At 39.5% G+C, this 24517-nt stretch overlaps 2 protein-coding genes across 2 annotated transcripts; both read left to right on the top strand.

The window, feature by feature from the left end:
- The first annotated feature begins 969 nt into the window (after nt 1-969).
- Nucleotides 970-4067, top strand: stmn1b (stathmin 1b). The gene is made up of 5 exons (XM_018686759.2): nt 970-1093; nt 2306-2349; nt 3042-3214; nt 3362-3553; nt 3652-4067. The coding sequence occupies exons 2-5, from the start codon at nt 2334-2336 to the stop codon at nt 3709-3711; spliced, it is 441 nt and encodes a 146-aa protein (XP_018542275.1). The 5' UTR covers nt 970-1093; nt 2306-2333; the 3' UTR covers nt 3712-4067.
- A 3604-nt stretch (nt 4068-7671) lies between these two features.
- Nucleotides 7672-13954, top strand: paqr7b (progestin and adipoQ receptor family member VII, b). Its single transcript, XM_018686772.2, has 2 exons — nt 7672-7869; nt 10309-13954. The coding sequence occupies exon 2, from the start codon at nt 10315-10317 to the stop codon at nt 11371-11373; it is 1059 nt and encodes a 352-aa protein (XP_018542288.1). The 5' UTR covers nt 7672-7869; nt 10309-10314; the 3' UTR covers nt 11374-13954.
- Nucleotides 13955-24517: the final 10563 nt, after the last annotated feature.

Genomic DNA, 24517 nt, shown 5'->3' with positions numbered 1-24517 from the left:
GATTGCAAATAGGTATATTTCATAAATGATTCCATAGCCAGTTTAATGACCCATGAACTTTAATATACTTTTGGGCTATGCTGAAAATCTCCATTTATTTTCAGCTACCAATGGCAGGGACTGGAAAAAATGTGTCAGTGTCGAAGTAAACACTCAAATGGACCATAACAGTCATTACATAATGAACTGCAATATTGAATTTCATGGTATTGCAAACCTGAAACAGCGCAGCTGGCCAGATTTTGGTTTTGCGTGTGAGTAATGAGAAAGATAGAAAAGAGATAGAGCAACACAGTGATACACAGTGCTTTACAGAAACATAATATATCACAGGATTTTTAAAAGCTCAACAAACTGAACATAGTTTTAGTATCTTACTAACTTAACTTACTATTTCATGACAAACTGGGAGTTAGACGGTTCTGACTGACGCCAAACATACGTAATGTCTTGACATTTCTTTGTGAATGACTCATTGGGAAATAAAATGAATAGAAATTTGTTCATATATAGTTCATAAAACACAAGATATTTCCTTGTTTGGTGTAATAACAATGATTTAAGCAATCTCATCACTTTTATATATATCAGGTTTTGCTAAGGTCAGGAGAAATGATAAGAGAAAAATGCTTGATTTTGCAATTATTATTGATTCTACAGTTTGTGTAGTCTGTGTAGGGACACCAAACGAGGAATTAAAGCCAAAGTCACCAAAATACATCAAACTCACTTTTCTGCTGCTTTTCTGCTTAATTGGATTACATATTTACGATCACATATCTGTGATCGTAAATGAATTGACAGTTACATAATCTTCGGTAAACGCAGGGTCTTGCTGGGCTTGTTTTGTTCTGACAGCCATGAGGCCATGCTGGCTTTGTGTCTGTTAATTTGTCCTCCTGCTCCTGGCGCTTACAGTGTCTCCACTGTCTGTGATTGGTCGATATGGACCAATGAATGCAAACATTTGTGGTGACGTTTGATGTCAGTGGGTTTTTGCGCGAAGGTGCAGATGCTGTTGGCGGTCTGACTCTGAATAGAGAGGCAAGAAGAACAAGGCTGAGGTCGGCTCTTCAAACTGAAGCACTTGACGGTGAGAACAATGCTTTTATGCAAATGTTTAACCGGGCTTTCAGACCATTCAGTCAAAGTGTTGGTAGAATTAAAGGTAGTTTTGGGCACTTTTTTCCAACTTTGTGAACTCTGTTCAGCATCACTGAAGTCAACTGTAGTGGCTAACGGACTTTATTGTTATGGCCGCTGTTCAGCAGACGTTATTTAAAATACACCAGAATTCAAAAAGCTTTGGAAAATGCTTTCAAAAGACCTATCGTTGGCATAACTTATTGTAACGTCTTGCCATATACTGCCAGACAGTAAGTCAGTTCACACTGAGTTTGGCTGAGTACCGTTTTGTTTTTGAGTTAGTATTATGTAATGATGTCCGTGTATTTCTACTATATTAAATTTAACTAGCAAACTTAAGCGGTTTTTTTCAAGTGTTTCATCTTTGTTGCTCTTATTAATGAACATGAATTATCCTTTTTATCTCATTCATTTCTCAGAAAGATGCCCTAGTTTTAAATTGTGTGTATGTTTAATGAGGTGTTGTACAGCATTTCTGTTGCCCCGCCCCCGCCATTTTTGAACCAACATATCTTGCTAAAATGTGTGTGTGTGCACTCCACCTGTGGGCAGTCAGAATCATTACGTTATACACATGGTCTTCATTGGATTTTATTTACCCTTCCACTGTGTGATCATGACTTGCTGTAGCTGAGGCACCAGTGAGGTGGAGAACTTGTTTTGCTTGACATGTCATGTCGTGTTATGACCGGTATCTGCACAGATTATATAATGTTAGAATTGCATATTGTACAACAATACAACACTTCCTGCATGTGATTCTTATATATGCTGCAAAGGTGAATTATTTCATCCACACCTATCTTTTCTCAACATAAGAAAACGTATTTAGGTAATGGAAAATCAGCTTGTCTTTGTGCACCTATAACAACGTTTGGTTTGATTCTATAATACCAAAGGGGGATTGGGTGGGGGGTATAAAAACATATTTTTTTTAAAGTCATGTTTGCATGGTTGACTGATGATCTGTCAAAACATGAACTGTTACTATTGGCTCCACTGGTGCACTGCTCCCCCTGCTGAGAGGACATGGGCATGCTTCAAAAGTACTACATCCTCCCATTTGATCAAAGTGAAATTAACTCTTTTCCATTGTATGTAGTTAGACATGCATTGCTTGATACTAATTTCCCTTTTTCTCCTCTTTTTCCCCCCATAGAGGTATTAAAGGCAACATTTCTGCTGAAATGGCAAGCTGTGGAGGTAAGTATAAATTATGAAGTAATTACTGTATGTGGCTGGCTAGTCTTTTGGGATGCAACAACACCTTAAATATTTCATATGAAAACCCTTTAAAGACCTTATTAGTGCCTGTTAAAATAGATTTAATCCCACTTTCATTCCAGCATAAACCTGTACAGTAAAAACAAGACAAAAATCTGCTAAACCAGAAGAGCACTAGAAAAGTAGGACAAAGCACAGTTGCTTTGTCCTTAAAACCTCTGAGGCCATGTGCAAGACTCAAACACATATTTAAGCATATGGCAGTAACTGGAGTCCTTTGATGTGGTTAGTGCAGCAAGTTACAAAACTGATCTGTGCAGAGGCACTCCCACAGTATTTAAAAACGGTCTCTGTTTTGTCACATCTTGTTTTCATTACTTTTTCATTTAAAAAAAAATGCTGCCACATAGGGATTATTGTTCTCCCTTGACCTCTCAGACAAAGCAGTGACCCTTAAAAAGGTAGCTGGAGGCCAACTTAGCCTCCTATAATTTTCCTGAGTCAGACAACGAATCTCAGTGGAGGCTCTATCTTAGAATTGCAGCTGAGTGCTGATATGGTTAATCAGCTAACTGCTCCATCCACAAGTTAAATGGACACATTTTTGATACCCAATTAATCATTTGTCATTCATCAAGTAAAAATAAACTGATATTGACCGTATTTTACAGACATCCAAGTGAAGGAACTGAACAAGCGCGCTTCAGGTCAGGCGTTCGAGGTCATCCTGAGCCCCTCAACCCCCGATGCTAAGGGGGAATTTCCGCTGTCCCCTCTAAAAAAAAAGGCAACATCACTGGATGAGATTAAGAGGAAACTGGAAGCTGCAGAAGAGAGACGCAAGGTATCTGCACAAATGACATAAATTGCTAACAGATATGAGCAAATGACCACTTTGAAAACCACTAACTGAGCTTTGACGTCGGGCATGTGGGTTATTGTTCAGGTTCCGTTAACTTACCTCAGAGGTTGTCGTTTGTCATTTTGTCAGAGCCATGAGGCTGAAGTGCTGAAACACCTCGCTGAGAAACGAGAGCACGAGAGGGAAGTCATCCAGAAGGCCATGGAGGAAAGCTGCAACTTTAGCAAGATGGCGGAAGAGAAACTCAACCAAAAGATGGAGGCAAACAAGGAGAACCGCTCTGCACGCATGGCAGCTCTCAACGAGAAGTTCAAGGAGAAGGTGAGCTCCTAATGTTACACCAGTATATCTTCATGTTTCATGTTGAAAAGACCTAAAACTACAGTGTTGTGATTCTTTTGTCTTTTAAACATTTGCAGGACAAGAAACTGGAAGAAGTGAGGAAGAACAAGGAGGCGATGAAAGAAAGGGACAATTAATTTGTTTATGACATCTCCAAAGATAAGCTATATTTTTTTAACTGACACTTCCTCGTTGTTCTTGTTGTTGTGTTAGTTTTGATTATGCTGTTGAATCAAAGTTGGTTATACTGGTTAGATACAGTGTGGATATAGTCTGACCTGTCTTCACCTGTAGATTTCTCTTTGGCAGCTGATCACACAATGTTTTGTGTGAACTATATTTTTCCATAAGAAACCATTTGACTGTAATAAATTGATCCTTATGCTTCATACTGTTAAAATGCATTAATACTGTTAGGAGCTGTTGATAATCTTGGAAGTTTGCATTTAATGTACGATACCAAGGCACTGCCATTAAAGTTTTGTATCTACAACTTAAGTTTTAAGTTTCTGTACTGGAGACTTGAATGTGTTTACCTGCATAAAATTCAAGATGAAATGTTATTTTTGCAGCATTTGATGAAGACCGACATTTTATTAGAACTGAGGGTTTTAACAAAAGTTCCTGTGTGTTTAGTACACTTAATGTTAACTTAACACTGCTGACACCTAGTGGTAATGAGGTCAACTTAGTGATGATTTTGTAATTGTTAAAAGCTCCAATTCCTAAGGGGTCCCAAGACAAATCTCACATTTTTATTTAAAATTGCTTCTTATTTTTCTTATGGAATGCTATTTATCTCCTCACCTGTAAACATCTATTAAATAAGACAAATTTATGAAGGGAAAAAATCCCTGGTTGAACTGCTCGTATATACACAGTTTAGGGGCATTGTGTTTTTATAAGGTGGTCACAAGCCAAAATGGGAACCACTATTTATACCTTAGCTTGTTTGCGAGTGAATTCCTGGTGAATGCTTCTACAGAAATTGCCACACCCAGTACACAGAATGTCACAGAACACTATGTTTGTTTCCCATAATGTGGACTACACAATGTTTCCATTATATATAATCACAACATAAGTAGCCTCTGAATTTGAAAACATCATTTATTTTTTTTAAATAGATGTTTTTGCAGGGTCAACTTTTGAGGAGAGGTGCTGCCTGACTCTGCTGCTGTTATCATACTTGTCATAGACAGTTCAGTAAAGCCTTCATTTGGACCAAGATTTTTCAGAATGAAAGAAATACCTTGACACATATCCCTATTTGTAGAGAGACAGAGGAGTAACAGTACTGCATATTGATGGCTTCTTGCTTGTGAGAATATGGCAAAGCATTTTCACAATTCTACTTCCCCCCTTTGTCAATCCTCATGGAAGGAAGTCGTTCTGAAGAGTAGTAAAGGTGAGGAAGAGAAGGCAGAGAAAAGTGAAGGCCTTGTGGCACAGTTAACTTTGTAGTCCATTAACAAAGGATGTATTCTCTGGCTGTACTAGCAATATGACAACCACTGTAGAACAATACAACAAAGACATACAGAAATAGGCATTGCTTCACTTTAAGGGGTCCCAAGCTAAAACCTTTTCTGCTGCTGTTATTTAAATGAACATAGCATGGAAGGTTTATGGTATCATATATGCCAGCATAGATTAGTTTAAAGGCAGGGAAACACCAGTCTATCACTGTGGTGACACATAAACATATTCAAACACATTATAGTTTCAGATCCACCTGACCAGCATGTCTTTGGACTATAGAGACACAAATATGCTCAGATCAGCACAAGAAAACACAGTGATATCATTATGCGCAATCAGCTCATGGGCCTACCAGCTCTGAGCGTTTACAAGCTGTCACAGTTATTGCATTGTCACATATTCTTGTAGTTGAACATAAGTTTGGAGAGTCTTAAATGCCCAGCCAAAATACACAGCAGCACAAACTCAAGACTTCTTAAGCTCTTTAATAGCTTGTTATGCAAATCAGTTGCGTGTGTCGAACAGACAAAGTTGCAACAGAGGATCACAAACATTTTTAGACAGCTGTGAGGCAATGCCTGCATGCCACGTGATCCACAGAGTTTTGCGTGAGCAGCCAGAAAACTTGTCAGTGCGCTTGGGTTTGTTTACATTTGCTCACAGTTTGTGTCTATCCTGTTGCCAGTGATGGAAATGTCACTCTGTGCCAAATGTCACATTCATTGTCAAGTTCAGAATGGTTGTGTGTATATACTCAATGATTCTTTTTTTTTAAAACCTGTTTGATAAGTTCAGCTCTCTAGTTTCATTTTTGCAATAATTCTCATTCACATGCTGTTTTTATTGTATTTCTTTAATTGGATATAAGGATTTTAACTTCTTTTACTGACTTGTATTTGAATCATTGAAGGATGCTTATGAAGCGCAAGTTCAAGATAAGATATTTGCACATAACAAGTCACACTTGCTCCACATGCTTGTGGATTAACCTTTTTCCTCAGCTTGCATTAATAAGAAATTAGAACAAAAAAATCTCACTGTGCTTAAATCGAATAAACAATAGAAACATTGCTTTTTCAAGATTGTGTACATGAAATTACCTACATGTCTTTAGCATGAGCCCTTTCACTCGTGTTTATATTCTATGCAGTTTTATACTTTGTCACAATATAATAATGTCTCTATGTTGAAGTGGGACACATGGAAATGTACAATAACTGTGGTTGTGTATGTTTTCAGTCTGTTTTTGCAGTGCAGACACATGCGCACACAATGCTGCACAATCCCATCTTTGTCATATGTTTAGAAGAAATTGCTGGACTCATCAGACCACAAAGGAGCTTGTCTCACAGTGCAGTGTTCCTCCACTGCCTGACGACACAGGGGACAAACACTGGCTCCACTCCGAGACCCTTTCCTCAGCCTGCTCTGGATTTTATTGGTTATACCACGGAATCTGAAGCATCATTTTTATCTGCTCTGTTCCATGCATGCATAGGAATCATGTTCCTCTAGCTCCTCTGAACACTTTTCACTCACGTTCTCCAAGGCTGACCTCATTCAGGTAAAGGCACAGGTTACCCAAGAGTGGACACATTACCCATAGGGCCAAACAAATTCTCAGTGTTATCGTAGACACACCCTAAATAATCCATCTCTGTTGGGAATATACACTGAGTAGGATCGTTTAAAACAGGGAACAATGCAGATCTTTCAGAAACACAGAGTCTAACAATGGAAACTTTGTTACTGTGCACCAAACAAGGGAAAGACATTAGCCGTGAAACTGAGTGGACCACACTAGTCAAGCAGGGAAATTGCATATTTTGATAAGCAAATGAGACCCAGTAGGCTTTATTGCAATACTTTGGAAGACAACTGAGAACTTACATAATATCTCTAGCCTCAGATAGCTTTGTTACAATACCAGGCATGGGGTATGATACAATCTTTATTTGAATGTAGCTTCAAATATGTATGGTCAGTATCCACTGGCAACAGTGTTTATATCCCGGTTAGCTATTTTAGTTTGAGAGAACATAGTGTCTATTGAAAGAAACAGCATGTGCAAAATATGTCCCTTCAACCTCTCAAAGAGCCACTGTAACTTTCTCCCTTTTATTTTCATGTAGCAGCCTAATAGGTATGCAGTGATGATACATGCAGTAGAGATGTGCAAAGTTGGGAGCAGGAATACGTCATGTAAAAGGGCTAGAGGACAGAGTTCAGAATAACACCTCTAGTAACAACATTATACATTCAAGAGAGGCTAAATATAGTAAACTCCCGTATGGGTATTGTAATAGGATAATATTAAAATATTATAGTAACACGTAATGAGTTAAAAACAAGGTTATCTGAACAATACTTAGTATAACCATTAACGTTATTTTTAAGGAGGGCAGCATTGGCAGTTTGCTAAACATGAAATTAATTACACAACCAGCAGACTAGGCACCCAAATGCCTTATCTGATAGAAATGCCTCATGGGAGTGCCATGCATTTCATCTGGCAGTGGAAGAATTTCTGTTGAGAGTGGGCGGAGCCGATCGAGCAGGCAGCAGGTGTCGTTGGTCGCAGCGACATGCGCGCCCGCGGAAAAGGAGCAGCGCCGCGTTCGCCGATTGGCCAGAAGAGCCGCTCGTGAAACTGCCCAGCAGCTGCGCCGTTAGAGCCGCCAGGCGCTGCTCCCATCGCGGTCATCCTTTTCCTCCGCTCACCCCTTCAAACAATGTTATCTATATTCTGCACGGCTCTAAATCATTCGCTCACCGCTACATCTGAGACTTTGGATTGATTCTACCGCCTACAGGTATGACCATTTTATAAGTATATATATATTTTTTACCTCGAAAATTCACGGCATTTTATTTCCCGTGAGATGATCAAGTGGCAGAGCGTGAAATAGGTTCAGATCCGCCTCGAACGCAAAAAAAACCGTCAGTCAGTTTTCGTGAATGTGCAGTGGTGTTTTTCTAAATTCAGCTCCAAACACCACACCGCGGAGGTCTGTAATGCACAAGAGGGGACTGAAGCAAGCCTCGAGGCTCGTAGGAAGGATGAATGCAAATTTATTTCGGACACTGGCTCTCATATTTAAACAGACATGTCGATCAGGTGCAGGTTTGCTTGTGGGAATTAACTGCAACAGGCCCACACAGGCCTGGGTTTAAAACCCACACATTGAAGCATCCTCCTCGGTTATAGTCGACCATTTTCCATCACCCTATAAATATTTTAAAGGTTTGCAACCATTGTTGGAGACCGAGGGTGTGGACTCGGATGGGGTTATGTTACGCAATCCCTTCCCATTCATCACTCCACGCCTTTCCTCCTGATCCTCGCTCGGCCTGCGTTCATCCCACTCAGGATGATCTCTCTGAGGCTGCTCACCAAACATCTCTGGGAAGTAAACCCAGTAAGATCAGGAGTGATGTAATCAACGAAGCGTTTAACTGCTTTTTTTTTTCTTTCTTTTTTTTTGTAAATCCTGGTCTCCCACCGTGTAGATGGCGCCCACATTAGTTATAGGCCAAAAGACAAACTCAGCACAATGTGCATAGTTAGTAGTAGTAGTAGTAGTAGTAGTATATTTAATTTTCAAATCCAACTGTTAGTATTGCATCAAACAGAAAACTCAGTCTGTATTTGTTGCACAGCATCCCAGGAACAGGAGATGCTTAGTACTTATTACATCCACATCATCCCCAGGTCAGGTGGGAGTCATTTTTCACAGCTGTGACAATTTTGCGACTCGTCTATGATATATATTGTAATACCTATCCTAATCCTAACATTTCTGTGTTTAGAAAATCACATTATGTATGCTGATACTGTGATATAAAATTACACATATTGTAATGGAGGATTTTACCCATATGGCCCAACATAGTCACCTGATAGCATTAACTTCCTCTCTCTTTTGCATTAAAACCTATTTTCAGATGCTGCCTACACCTCTCAAACATAGGCGCTGTAGGTGATATTGATTCTGTGTCAAGTTCTACACTTTTCAGGAAACAATTTCCTGTTTGCAAACACTGATACTGAGACATAATGGCCAGAATTTATGACCCTAAGGGCAGCTGGGGTCAAAGCTTTATTGCACCTGAGCTCCTGTGGTGTGCAGCAGTCCTTCAAAGTGATGCATTATGTTGTAGAGGAGATTAAAAGGCTTGGGAGCACATTCAGACAACACCAATCAGATGCTCCACTGCCACCATCAATGACATGCTTATCCATCACTGATGCATTATTAATTATGAAAACATCAGGGTAACTCACTTCCACAAATAGAAACACTTAAAGCTACACTAATCAATATTTCTTGTTATTAACAATGCATCAATGAATGAAAGAATGGGGTCACAATCAGTGTGCAACACACTGGATTATTGCTCATCACTGCAGTTTGTCTCTATAGAGTCTTAGAGTCTATTTTAGTGGATTATTGTTTTGGTTTTCTGGCCTGACCGCTCCAGTCTAATCAGCTTTGTTTTTAGCCGCAGAAGGCAACTGTTTTAGCAAACAAACAAACAAACTCATATAACCCTACTGTAAGTTTCAAGCCCGGCATCAAATGGCAGGCAGATCCTGTTAACCTGTGAACGCAGTGCCAGATATTTCTCTTAGGAGGTGGTGGAGGCCAAAACAGAGGTAAAAGGAGAGGAAATGTTGGACTTGCAGTCTGCAGGTGACCAAAAGCACAGATTTAGATGAACATTAATATTTCTGTGTGTCAGCAGAATATGTAAACTGTTTGGTAACTTATTATAACTTAAAAAGGTAATAATAAGTCAGTGTTGTGTTTCAACTTCCCCCGCAGCCCTCAAGAGGCCAAAAGGAGGGGAAAAAATCAATTATTGTAGCTTTGAGGGAAAAAAGTTAATGAAAATGTCATTGATCAAGTATCTCATCCATTATTAACTTGTCATTTGCCCTGATGTTTTTTATTTTCCCTTAATACCCTTGTTTTATTTACTTTACTTTAATCACCTGGTGGTGACTTGAAATTGCTTGTTTATCTATAAAACAGAAAACCAGCAAACTTTGAGAATATTTGTCATTTTGCTGGATAATTGACCTGAATGACTCAAACAACTACTGCACTGTTTCTTTGAGCAAACTCACTCTTTACATGTGTTCGTACACACACACACACATGCAGGTGCGTGCAGCATGTGACAGCATCTGAGGACCAGACCTAACTGACTGACTGTTCATTCTCTTCGCCCTCCTCTCTCGTCTCCAGTTTGCCATGGCGACGGTGGTGATGGAGCAGATCGGTCGCCTGTTCATCAACGCTCAGCAGCTGCGTCAGATCCCTCAGCTGCTGGAGTCGGCCTTCCCCACGCTGCCTTGTACCGTGAAGGTGTCCGATGTTCCCTGGGTGTTCCGCGAGCGCCACATCCTCACCGGCTACAGGCAGCCAGACCAAAGCTGGCGCTACTACTTCCTCACTCTTTTCCAGAGGCACAATGAGACCCTCAACGTGTGGACCCATCTGCTGGCCGCCCTCATCATCTTGGTGAAGTGGCAGGAGATCTCAGAGACAGCCGATTTTTTGCGAGACCCTCATGCTCAGCCCCTCTTCATTGTCCTCCTGGCAGCCTTCACCTACCTCTCCTTCAGCGCCCTCGCTCATCTTCTCTCTGCCAAGTCCGAGCTCTCCTGCTACACCTTCTACTTCCTTGACTACGTGGGGGTCGCTGTCTACCAGTATGGCAGTGCCCTGGCACACTACTACTATGCCATAGAGAAAGAGTGGCACACCAGAGTGCAAGGGCTCTTTTTACCTGCAGCAGCATTCTTGGCTTGGCTCACCTGCTTCGGCTGCTGCTACGGCAAATACGCCAGCCGTGAGATACCGTCGTTTGTCCTCAAGCTCTTCCAAGTGGCACCCTCAGCCTTGGCTTACTGTTTAGACATAAGCCCCGTTGCTCACCGCATCTACAGCTGCTACCAGGAGGGCTGCTCTGACCCGGTGGTGGCGTACCATTTCTACCACGTGATCTTTTTCCTTATCGGCGCCTATTTCTTCTGCAGCCCTCACCCAGAGAGTTTCTTCCCTGGGAGGTGTGACTTCATCGGGCAGGGCCACCAGATCTTTCACGTGTTCGTGGTGGTGGGCACCCTGACGCAGATCGAAGCGCTGCGAACAGACTTCACAGAGCGCCGCTCCTCCTACGAGCGCCTTCACGGCGACCTTGCGCACGACGCTGTTGCACTCTTCATCTTCACTGCCTGCTGCTGCGCTCTTACCGCTTTTTATGTACGCAAGTGTGTACGTGCCTCTCTCCACGAGAAGGAGCAGTAAGAATTGAATTGTGTGGGAGAAAAAAAAAAAGATCTAATTTATTTTACTCTGTAGAGACCATTAATTAAAATAATTCAAATGTTTTTTGTCAATGGAAGTTATCAGTTTGTGACAGTGACTTATGATTATTTCTTCTATGTGATTTGCCAAACTACAGTGACTATCAAAGTGATAAAGGTTGTTTTACTGACTTTTCATTGAGGAAAAGGGAATCTAGTAATTTGTCAGCAGCAGTACAGGTAGCACATTAACACTGCAATGAGTCCTTGCATCTTTACTCTGCTCTTTTATTAGTCTGCAAGGTTTTTATTTAGGAATGTTTTACAAAATACACTTTTTGTCAAGGTGAGCAGACAAATTAAGAGATTGGTTTCTTAAGATGCCTTTGGTTTCTTAAGATCACATTTAGAATTATCTCACTGTCTCAATCAAACTGTAGCATTTAAAATCATGTAAGCATTTATTTTTACAGTTTGCAGTCCCATAACACTTTGTATATACAGTCAGATACCTATTCCAATCCAATTTAAACTGGTGTACTTCCTACTTATCTAGGAAGATACCTCTCTCTTTTTCTTCCTTTTGATTCTGCCCCTCCCTTTAGGGATCGAAGCAGGATTTTAAAATTTTAAATTTATCAAGGCGCTAACACTGTGCCATGCAAATGTTTGAACATATTCTGGGGAAAAGTTGAGAACCCAATTTGAAAACCAAATATTGTACCTCTTTATTTAAAAAAGAAAAAAAAAAGAGATGTTTTTTTTTTTCTTCGGTGGGTGATACGATTCTGTTGAGTTATGTTGAAAATGAGGCTGGCACTCACTGGTATTGGCTAAAGGATGGGTGGTAGATTACTGATGTCCCTTTGTCGTCGTGACGGTGTTAATCTCTTTTATTCAAAGGGCTGGAACTTCAGCTTTTGCCTTTTCACATCCCATGATATCAATGCTTTTTGAGTGCATTGTTTTCACTGTCGGTCGATTAGATTGGAGTCACAAAAAGCCGTGTCTGACTGGTGTTCTGCTTTTAGGTATATTTTGTTTTTGTATGATGAATATGTATGTGCCTCTACGCATGTCTTTTGGTATATACTGTGGATGTTAAGTGTGTGAATGTCTATGAAAGCTTAGCCTTGCACTTGTTTCTTACCCTGTAAATAAGCTGTATTTCTCTAGAAAGTCATTTGCATCCCATTTTCTCTGTATCTAATAGCATTCAGACCTGAATGCATATCTTTTTTTTCTGGTGGAATGCAGCACACTCCCATTGTCAAGTCAAGTCAAATTTTATTTATATAGCGCCAAATCACAACAGAAGTTATCTCGAGGCACTGTACATATAGAGCAGGTCTAGACCGTACTCTTTATCATTGTGCTGCATCCTTTCTGTGTGTTTTATGTTTGGTGTCCTCCTGCCTATCAGACTTTAATGGCCATAAATACACCATTTCATACTGTTACTCTGAAGAATCCTTTTTGTTTTTACTCTTGTTTTTTTTTTTTTTACTTTTGTTATTGATAGATTACACAGATATGGCTCACTGGTAATGTTGCTTAGATTTCTATCTCACAAAATCTTAAATGTCAGAAATGATCTATATTCATTGCAACACTCTCTGTTCATGATGGTGTTTAATGTGCCAATGAATCTGTTATTGCTTCAGCGATGGTACTACTGAAAGATGAATCCAGAGACTGAATGTCACGAGTGACAAGTTGATTTTAAATGATGTCTTGACCTGACTGCGAAACATGTTACTGGTGAGATGTTAACCTCAACCTCCCCCTGAATATGAACCCTCTAATTGTTGACTTTGGCACTACTGACCTGGTCTCATCATGCACTGCCTGAATCAACACTGTATATACTGTAGCTGACAACACTGGCTATGTTTACATGCATGGAGGTGTCTGCCGTTAATGTGGTTATTCTGGTTTTGTGTGCAGGGTAACCCTGGGTGAAACTGTACTCCAGTTCAGGGACACCTGTGCCAGACACCTCCCCTTTTTGTGCAGGGTTTATATATTGGTTGGCAACAAGGTTGACAACTGACTTTGCACACATAGTCTCATGCTTCATCGAAAGGCTACTTTGTAGGCTAATGATATCCAGTTGGCAAATGAAGCCTCTAAGTCTCTCACCAGCCCTGCCTGTGACATGAGGTCATTGTCCTAATCATCAAAAGGACCAAAACGATTAAAACTGGGCTTATAATTTCTTTCCCATGTGTTACAGTTAACAGCTGGAAAGTGACCAGTATTTTTTTGCTAAATAGATTGTTGCAACATGGATACTCTTATCACAAACCTGATTAAGATCTTAACTGGAATATGGACAGCACTCCATGTAAGTGACGTGTGTGTGTGTGTGTGTGTGTGTGTGTGAGTGAGTGAGTGAGTGAGTGAGTGAGTGTATGAGTGTGTGTAAACGTAGCCTCTGATGCCATCCAAGGTTTCCTTTTATCCCTTTATGAAAGCAGGGTGAGAGGGACCAGAATGTCTTCTGCCTCTAAAAATATGTGTGGCTGACTGTACTAATATTCTGTGGTATTTATGAAAATAAAGTGTTACAGTAACTTCAAGTTCTGCTATTCATTTTTCACAAGTTAGGCAACATACAGAAGCAAAGAAACACCTTAATGATATGAATCTTATAAACAACTAAAAACCTCATTTTGAAATTAAACCTCTGCTGGATACTTTATCTTCCAGTTTAAATACCACTAAGTTCAAAGCATTGAAATATTTACCTTTGAAAACAATCTCCCTGAATTTATGTGTTTGAATTCCCCTCTTTGAAATTTCAAGGCCATTTCTACTTCTGTAATTTCAAAAACTTAATTTCAAACATTTTTTAGGGTTCAGTAACTTTGAAAATTTCTTTAATACACTTGGAATTTTCATCAAAATCAAAAAATTGAAATAAAAAAAAGAGAGAAGTCAACCAAATCAGCTCAGTCAGACGTTGGCCTCATGAGGTTGTTTTCTGCCAGTCATGTGAACCAATAGAGAGAGAGAGAGATTCAGATGAGCAACTGGATTTTCTGGAGTGTAAAGTTGTGAAACTCAGAAGGGATGAAAACAAACACAAAACTTGAAATGAAATCTCAGAGAGGGGAATTCAAATAGCATAAATTCAGACAGATGGTTTACAGAGTAAAAATATTTTAATGCTGTGAATTCGGTGATGTTTTGCAGGTTTCTTTAAGTAGTTTCTTTAAGATTCAAATAATTATGGCCTGTCTTTTTTTCCCATACATTGACCCATCAGACAAATGGAGCTTAACAGTGACTGAATCTCACATTTATGTATTCAGGTCTATAAAACATGAGGAAATAAACTGAAATTTAAAATTCATTTAAGCAGCATTTAAGAGCAATTCATTGTAAATCTAAGTTTTATTTCCCCTGACACACGGTCAAAGTGCAAGATTTGTTTATGTCTGACTAGGGACTGCTGATCTATTAGGCCTTTCTTTTCACTTTGCAGAGAGTAAAAATGCCGTGACTGCAGATTTTTAAAAAACCCATAACCTCATCAGTAATGTAATGTGGTCACCAAACAGCATGTAGTTAATTTTATTCTCACCCCAGTACTGAGTAATGGACCTGCACTACAGGTTATGAGGTGGTAAATGTCAATAATGGGCAGTAAAGACAGGTCTACCCTAAAATCTAACTCCGGGTCACACAATATTATTTGTCATCGTCCCTACACCACCAGAGGGCAGTCTTGTTGTTTGGTAAGACAGTAGCCTCAGTTGGACAGCAAATATAAAACTACAAAGGATTGTCAGGTTGTGGGTAAAACTGACTCTGAGGAGGAATTTTAGGTGAGAAGCTATTGTGCGTAGATAAAACATCCTCCTTTCTAAATGGTTTACAATCAAAATGCTGTTTATCACAAGAGCCTTTAATAATGAAGGAGCAGTGAATCACATAAAGATATAATTTAGAATTTATTATCTAGAAGGCATGGCCTTCTCAGGTTAATAGTTTAACACAGTTTATAACATCCTGTAAATCTTCAACAATAAGTTCAACAATAGCTTGTTCAGTAATGAGCATAAGTAATTCAGAGAATGAGCAAATCTTAATATTTTTAAATTGGATAGCTCATATGTTTCAAAGGCTTATCAGAAATGACATGAAGCAAACCATTATGACACCACTGCCCTATTTCTTGCTGCAAGATGACAAATGCACCATTGTGTGTGTCTCACTGTCTGGGGTTACAATGGCGAAAATACAAAACAGATGGCTCTCTCTTTTGTACAGTACGCAAGAGTAAAATAAAGATAAGCATGCAATTATTTTCTCCTTGGTCGAAGTAGCTCTAAATGGTTTCCAGCCAGGAGAAAAACAGAGTTGCATTATCCGGAGTTCTTCTGGACAGACGAGTTCAATCACTCTCGAAAGATCTATTTCATCCCACAAAACTGATGTTTACCAGAGCACGTCTTTCCATTAGGGGGCACAAACGATCTGCATATCTTTCCAAACATATATAACGGATATATCGCAGCACTTTAAAATGAACTTGCAGGTCAATCTTGACAATTTTTTAATGTTTTTTTATTGATAGTGATGCCCTGCTGTTGTTACACATCAGAATATTCATCACGGGCCATCTGCAGCCTGTATCTCTAAACAAAATGCGGTATGCCACTTCCTTTGTTGAATTAAACCTTCAGTGTAAATGAACAAAAAGTCAATTGTTGCTGTAAACATTTTACTTAATAGTCCAAGAATAATATTACATGATTTAATCTGTTTTTTGTGCAGATGTTCCTGCGGGAATAATAGCTGGAGTGGTGTCTTGCTCAATATACAGCTTAATGGGTGGCACTTAGTTTATGTGTGCATATGAATGCATATTCTGTATGTGTGAACATTGTGGCTCGGGTGTTTTTGTTTGCATATGTCTATATTTTTTGTTTTTATTCCTACATTAGTCTAAATGTGTGGAAGTTTGTGTGGGTTTGCAAAGCGTTTGTTGATATTTGTCAGTAGTGTTGCTTATGATGATTAAGCTGGCTCATGCACTGTGCATTCATATAGGTCTCATCAAGCATAGGCCTCCGTCTCTCTCCTACTGACACTCTCACACACACACACGCACACACACACCAAACCCATACATAACATTTATACCCTGAGTGAGTGGAAATTCATATGCTGCGCTAATTAGAACATCTCTAAAGTACATTTTCCAGTGATGGAGAAGAATCATTGAAATTTAAGGCAGAAATGAGCTCCTGATGTATCTACCTTGGATGTGATTAATTCACAGTATTACATACTCAGATGGTCTTAAATCAAAAGCCAGAGATAGTGATAATTGCCTTACAGCCTGCTTCCTGTCCTCTAACTATCAATTGCTTCCCTAGACTCCATCAATTTTCATACGCCTGTTTCTGGAGCAGCTCAGCGTCTCTCTCCTCCCAGCTTCACTCGTCTGCTCCCACCCTCTGTCTTGGTTCTTCTCTCTGTGAGTTGAAGAAACTGCCCCCCCCAACCCATTCCTTTTTAAATGCTTCATTTGCTTTGTATGATTTGTATCAAGGTTGCCGAGGTAATATTGGGTGGCCTTGGTCTCCTATCGTGTTATGTAATTAAAGGTTTGACTTGCTAGAGGGAACGTCTTTGTTCAGAGTTATTAAATCGCCTTCTCTTTTTGCCAGGTGATAGACAGCCAACTTCTTTTTCCATCTATCTGTTTTTCTGATGAACCTCTTCGGTGCTGCCAGGTATTTTGTTCCCACATCCTTTGTTATTGTGGCATTTTCATATGGCCTCTCTCTTTTGTTATTACATAGAGAGAAGCTCTGGGAAAATCACTGTGTTATGAGGGATGTAATCATATGAGGGACTGAACAAAGCATTATCAGACTGTAAATTAGAAATGAATCAAAATGGAAAACATTATACCTGTCCTCAAGTCTCTGTAATGTACTCCTAACTAATAAAGGCACAGTCAGTGCATGTTAAAGCAGGTACTTTCTCTCTTTAAAACCTAATTTTCTACCTCATACAGTAAACTTAATTCTCATTACACTTCAGTTGATGGTCTATCTGAAGTATGAAATGTGTATTGAAAAGACTTTGAAGCATTTATTTGGTCCTTCAGGTCTAAACAGAGGCCAGATACTATTTAATGATTTGCTGTTCATACACCTGGTTCACTTAAAATTGTGCAGGGGTTTGAAAAATCTGTTACTGTAGATTTGAAGATAAGAAGAGAAGATAATTTATGTATGTTTATTCGCTTTCATCCCAAGAGAAGATGGATGCTACTACCATATCCATTAAATATGAAGCTTATGCTGAAAGATGGTTAGCCATGCTTATCTTTTCTTAGGTTAGCTTAGTTTAGCTTAGTTTAGGATAGCATAAAGACTGGAAAAGTATAAAAGTTTTTTATGTACATGGCTTTGTAAAGGATCATTATTGATGTTCAGGTTAGACACTGCATTGTGCCTGCTTTATTCTGCTAACATAAAGACAATGCTTTACATGGGCTAGACTGTACTTGTCCCTTTTGTTATGCTTTCTGCGCTGCATTGAGTGCCACTGTTTTCAGGAGTCCCATTTAGCTACTCAAATGGGTATTGTACTTTACAGTGTTTGGTTTCTGGCAATCCCAGAAATCCCAGCAGTGTTTATCATCAGTCATCATACTGTGTATTTTTAAGCACAGTAAGACTGCAGTAGACAGATAAAGGCTAAAAGAAATAGAAGCATGAAATATAGATAACAGGGTTGATGAAGCAGGCTGTTGAGTGGTGTAAATTGTGAGGCTCCAGCCAATCATTGGTTGTTTTAGAACAAATCCCTTGAAGTTACACAGTGAGTGTGGCTTTGTAAAAGACAGTAATGAGGTGCTGGCTCATTATATAGTTTAATGTTAATGCTACTTATAAAATAAAGCATGAGGGAATCAGCCTCTGTCTTCTTAATCTCTTAAACATTGTATTGTCTTTGCTGACACTGATATATACTGTAGTGCTTGTTCTACAGCACTGTCAGAATTTACTACAAACCTAATAGATTCAGTGTGTTCCAAAAGAGACACCTCTTACCTCCTCTTCATCTTTGCAGTTGCCTCTATGCTACTTGCTTCACCAATCAGCTCGCCCGCTGATCGGGCCTATTCATCATGAGCTGGTTGAGAAGATACTGGAGGCTGGCGGAGGTGAGGAGGAAGCACGTATGCCCTATCTGAAGGTCTTTCTCTTGCCAAAGCCCAAAGCCGCTCAAGGATAATGAATTCCCTCCTCCTGCCCCCTAACCTCTCTGTATACAGCAGGGTTACAGACTCCCAACACATTATATCCAGATAACTAGAAAGTGGGAAACTTTAAGAAGCCTGGACATTGTGTTTTTCTCCCAGCAGGCTTGAGCTGGTGTGTTTTGTGGGTGTTACTGTTTGAATAACCTTTTGCTCGCTTTGAGTTGTGACATGACAGCCAATACTCCATGCTTCTGCAGTAAGAACAGTTTCTTTGTTGTACATTATTGTGACTTAAACCTTTCGATTTCTTTGCAGGTTGAGTTTGGCTAGTTATTGCAGTACTCTACTTTTACTGTGTCCCAGCAACATAACACACACTAAATCTCAGCATGCTTTGAGCATATGGTGTGTTCACACAGGAAAAATTACAAAATAAAGTGCACACTACATTGTCTCTACAGTAAATATGCAACCAGTTAGCATAGCTTAGCTTTAGGACTGCAAACAGTTAGGGGAAACAGCTAGCCTGTATCTGTCCAGGGGTAACAAAATCCTCAAGACCAACTCCGAAACTCACTTAACACACATGTATTTAATCTGTACAAAAACTGTGTAGTGGGTTATGTGCTGGACTATTTCTTAAATGGGTACAATAACTTCCTGGGGTCTCTGCTGGTTGCCTGGCAGCAGCTCAGCATCAAAAAAGTCAGGCATGTAACCCCTCAGTAAAACCGCAATTAGTGACCTTTCAAGGTGCTAGAAGGCGGATTTGTTGCCTTTGGAGAGAGTCAGGCTTGGTCCCCCTATATCCAGACTTTGTGCTAAGTTAAGCTAAATCACTTGCTGGCTGTAGCTTCGTATTTACTGTACGGATGTGATCTTTTCAGTAAGACAATGAATAAGCGCATTTCTCAAAATGTCAAACACCTCAGAAGACAAAAAAGATATCTTTAAAGTTTTGGTTTCTCTTTGAGAGGTTTATCTGGCAGTTACTCTCTGGGTTTGGTTGACACCCAGTGGTCCAAGAATTGTATAATTTACTATTTGTAAAAAACTCATAAGTACATTGATTTCTTGTACCCTAACTGCCTAACTATAGATACTAAAAAGGTTATGTTGCACACACTGTATACAGATAGTATGTAGCATGGGGTTGGGATATGGGGTTGGCATCCTCTGTATGGCTTCCTGAATAAATTATAGCATTGATGGTTATGTGCTTGTCAAAATGTCAAACCCCTGATCCTCTAACTCAATGTATCTTTTCCCTAACTCTCATTGTGTCCCACAGATAAGTCTTTATGTTCCAATTCTGAAAACCCATCACCTGGTGAGGAGTCCCCTCCTCCTCCTTCTACACAGTATGAGTTTTCTCAAAAGACTCCAGATGGCTCGGGATCCTTTTGTTGAAGCCTATCTGTACGCTTCCTCTGCTCATCTCTGTTCCTTGATACACACCATTCAATTACCCATGCACCTGCAGCACTGGTTTCAATTTTGCGACAGAAGTGTTTGAACAAGCTTTTCATGCTTGTTGCTATAAGAAATGAGAAACCATTTCAAGTTTCCCAGCGATCGCTGGTTTTAATATCTTTGCAATATTCCATATTGGATATCAATGATGAGGAGTTGTTTTATGATGGAGCGCTTAAAATTACTTCCTTTTTTCAAGTGAATGATGAAAGTCTTGAGCAATGTGACAGGACAATGCTCGTACAGTAGATGTCCAGAGTTATCTATTTTCAGTTTTAAGTTGTAACTCTGAATGTAATTCTTGGATTATGCAATTGGATGGGCTCTGTTATTGTTGTGACTTTTTCAGGGATTACATCCACACTGGGGATTAGTAGAGAAATTGTTAAATTGAATTTTTGGGGAGGTACAGAGATGATAAAGGGAAATGGTGCTGTATGGTATATTGGCTCAGCCTTTGCTGAATAGACTTGCTCTTCTTCAAAGAGCAGAAGACCTGAGAGCCGCTTGAAACTGGCAACCCTCTCTGATCCCTTTTCTACAGTCTAAACCGGCTTATTCAGCAACAGTTGAGCATCCCGTGAGAGACTGATTTTGTGTGAGAAGTTGTGGCCTAAATGTAGAGGAAAGTCTATCACAGCAACATAAATAAGTACCGGTAATTGTGCTGAAATCACCAAGCTGAATATTTAATCCATACAGAGTGAGAATAAAAATTCCCTAGGCTACCTACAGCCAGAGACCATGTGAAAAGAACCACAGATGCCTACAATAAAGCATTGTATTTGTAATGATTACCTTTCATTGATCTGAAACCACTTACCTTCACCATATTCTCCACAATATGGTAATTCAGGGTCATTTTATAGCAGGAATTTTCCAAGTGTGTGTACTTAGTTTCACACATTTTCAGTCACTGTGATATGACAATGGCTTGTAGCAAGAGCTTTATCAGTATCAGACAGAGTAAAAAACAAAACAAAAAAGACAATCAGTAATTGGGAAGCCACAGGTGGTGTGGCTCCAAGATGGTGGCTTTGTAATTCAAGCTTTTTAATGGCTTAAAAAAGCAACAAAGAAAAAAAACAAACCCCAAGACCTGCCTTCGTTAACTGGCTCGCAGTAATCTAAACCTTCAAGTCCTTGTGTGCATGTAACACATCCTTTTCCTTATCTGTTGAGGAGGTGAGTTGGGAGTACTAACAAAAGGACTGTGAGGATACATATAAAAAGTAGAGAACCCCTCCATGCCCATCACGCCGAAACAATACATATAATGTGATGAGTGTATCTTGACAAAATCTAAATAGAAGTGTCTGAGGGAAAACAAGGAATGGGTGGAGGCAATCGCTGTGGTTTGGAGCTCCCCAGCTCTGTGAATCGACACGGGCTGATAGATGGCGCTTGGGCTGACAGCTCTGGCACAGTAACTAAATCACAGAGAGGAGGGGCAGTGCTGATAAAAACTCTGGGACTGTCACACTGTTTCTGATTAAGGTTTTCTTTCAGCCTCTCCGTTGTGAGAGAGCAGCAGTTTTAAACTTGGTTTGGAGAGAGTTTTTAGAGATGCTGGAGGGAGGTGAAAAGCATCCTTCTCATCCCAATTAACCTGTGCAGTAGTTCTGTGGGAGTATGGGAGTGTTGTGCATGTAATGTTCTCTCCTCTTGATCTATATAAATCTTGACTGAGTGCATGATTTTTGGCCCAGCGTTTAGACAGATATGCATAGGAACATTTACAGTTTTGGGTAATTATTATTTTTTTAAGACATGACCACCTAATTTCTTCTTCTCAGCTTCTATAGCTGAGGGGCTCATTAACAAGTAGATATGTTAGAAAATATGCCAAAAAAATATATATTTATTTATCTTTTTAGGTCTGTGAAAAACAAAATGTTGTATAATTGCTGATACATAAGCGTAATGCGGTCTGGCTGCATTCCATTTGCAGCCAATTTGAAAATTAGTTATGGTGCTGTTTAGAATTTACTTCAGCACTTTCAGGTTCAGATAAATCATACTGTAGATTTTATGAAAGATTGATGCACTCACTTCAAATAAATGCCTGTGATGAAGATAACAGTGGTTTGCATTTTGGTGAAAACTCAAGAGTCCTCTAAAAGAATATGCCCTTGAAAGGGACCACAATGTATTTCAAGCTGTGTGAAGAACAACTCTTTGTGGTTTAACGAAGCGCACACCCACATGCACTTGTGAGTCATCTCCCTCTGCTACTGTTGACAGCTGGCTCAACAACTTATAGAGCAGCAAATACAGTAAGTAAACTCACTGCCACAAGCCCCAGACTTGACAACAACGTATTTGAGTTAATGCAGTTGTTAATCTAAAATAGTGGATATTTTTTCATACTTTATTCAAAAAAAAAGAAAGAAATTACCCCCCCCCCCCCCCCCCCCCCCAAAAAAAAAAAAAAAAATGCATATAGCATTTTAGTAGTTGCACAAGTTTCTTTGGGAAAAACGAAGCAAATAACAGTTTTATGGCCCATATGGTGCATTAGGAGAGAATCTTTAGTGAAATGATATTCAAATCACATTCATTTGCAGCAGATAAACATTAAGTATGTGGCACAACACACCAAACCTCAAAATGAACAACAAAGATGTCAGTGCTGCTCAGTGTTTATTTCAGTTGTGTGTTGAAGTGACTTAAACTTACATGAGAAGATTTATACCAGTCCCATGAGTTATCATTAGTAAACATGATCAGTAAATATGATCCTACAGTCAGCAGCTGGTTAGCTTAGCTTAGTTTAGCTTAGTTTAGTTTAGCATAAAAACTGTAAATGCAGTGAGGTGAAACATGTTATATCTTGTGTTTCCCATTATGACAAACAAATCCTTTAACTACTCAAGCATCTCTGCCTGAGGGCCAGGATATGTATATGCTCCGTACAAGGCTGAATTATGGCAGAACAAAAATGTATTACTACACTGAGTTTGCATTTTGACTGTGACAGAGATGCAACCAAACACTGTGACCACAACTCATCTTTTATGATTCAAAAATATATTCAAAGGGGGTCATCAACATCGGTTTACTCGCCTGAAAACAGTTTAATACAGTTGTGAAATATCCTCTGTCACTGTGAAGGGAGTTACAAGCCTGCATTACAAACTGGAGACAAGGAGTTTGAAAGGCGAGGCATGCTTACGAGGCACAGAGTGACTAACAAAACTGTGTTAAGTTGAATTATGGGAAGTGTAGAATCTAAAACATAGAGAGCTTGACCCATACTTGCAACTAAAATTCAGGATATCTCTGCCTCTGCTGCTTCAGTTTTGACCATTTGTGATTTTGTCTCTCACAAGACAGTTGTTTCTTTTGTCCATAACTGTTCCCAACCTTAACTGTGTATTTGTAATTGTAACTATGACGACGAAGGTCCTCTAAGGAAGTATCCAAAGTGTGATATTTTCCTAAATCCTAACCAAGCTGCTGCCACAGCTTGTTGTTATTATTACTATTATTACCATATTATTGTTACTGTTACTATATTGTAATTATTATTACCAGTACACCTGCTGCTGTTAGCTTCTATGGGTCATATCACAGGTCTGGGGTAAGCTACTTATGTGGTGGTTTAAGCTGCAGGACTTGTTGTACTTTGGAAGAAATCTGGATGTAGTAAAATATTTTTAATTGTGGTGTAGTTCAGACTGTGTCCATCACACTGATGGCCACCACCCAAAAAACTCAAACGATAACACGTGTCAGCACAGATGGGAATGCAGTTGGAGCACATATACTGAGTGAATATAAACATATTAAAGCCAAGTGAATGAGAGGAGGAGCAGATGCTGTATTAATTTACTCTGTGTTAATCCAATACTCAGCGGCAAGCCACACACTTCTTCCCCTCGGCGTGAAGGTCTGCTGTCATAGAATTGGTATTCTTCTGCAGACACAACTCTCTGGGGTAAATATTTATAGAGGGGACTGGCATGAGGTGATAAGGAGTAGGGGTCCATTCATGATAACACAGGGGAATTTAAACAGAATATTTAATCAAGCACTAGTTTGTATCTCTGGGACAAAAACATTTCAAAGCTTTTAAAGGCATACGTTAAAGCATTCTGGCAAAGGTCAAGGAGGAATTCCACAAACTTTTAGTCACCCTGGAGCTGCGTGCTATTTAGGGGCTGTTTTCACAGGGTTGTAATAATCGTAGACAAAAACACAGCATATTTGTTGTCCCAGAATGCAGTGCACTGTGGGCTGCCAGCTGAAAATAAAAAGTTATCTGAATGCACACAACATGCAAAATAAAAACTAAACTTGCAGCTGCATATTCTGATAGGAATATGCTGTAAATTATGTTGTGCTCCTAAATGTCCACTTCTTCATTCCCTTAAAACATCCACTTTTCTGTTTATGATGTCAAGCCTCACTGTGAAATCCACTGTGTGTAAGTGGC

Source organism: Lates calcarifer, linkage group LG15 (assembly GCF_001640805.2).
Source record: "Lates calcarifer isolate ASB-BC8 linkage group LG15, TLL_Latcal_v3, whole genome shotgun sequence".
Classification (NCBI taxonomy): domain Eukaryota; kingdom Metazoa; phylum Chordata; class Actinopteri; family Centropomidae; genus Lates; species Lates calcarifer.
Note: the sequence above shows the minus strand (reverse complement) of the source record. Positions and strands in the feature narration are given on the sequence as shown.

What these genes read in the sequence shown, in the direction of transcription:
- stmn1b (XM_018686759.2), top strand. An exon ending in CTGCAGAAGAGAGACGCAAG is followed by an intron (nt 3,215 to 3,361) that starts GTATCTGCACAA and finishes TCATTTTGTCAG; the next exon opens with AGCCATGAGGCTGAAGTGCT. An exon ending in ACGAGAAGTTCAAGGAGAAG is followed by an intron (nt 3,554 to 3,651) that starts GTGAGCTCCTAA and finishes AAACATTTGCAG; the next exon opens with GACAAGAAACTGGAAGAAGT.
- paqr7b (XM_018686772.2), top strand. Translation starts at nt 10,315, where the DNA reads ATGGCGACGGTGGTGATGGAGCAGATCGGTCGCCTGTTCATCAACGCT.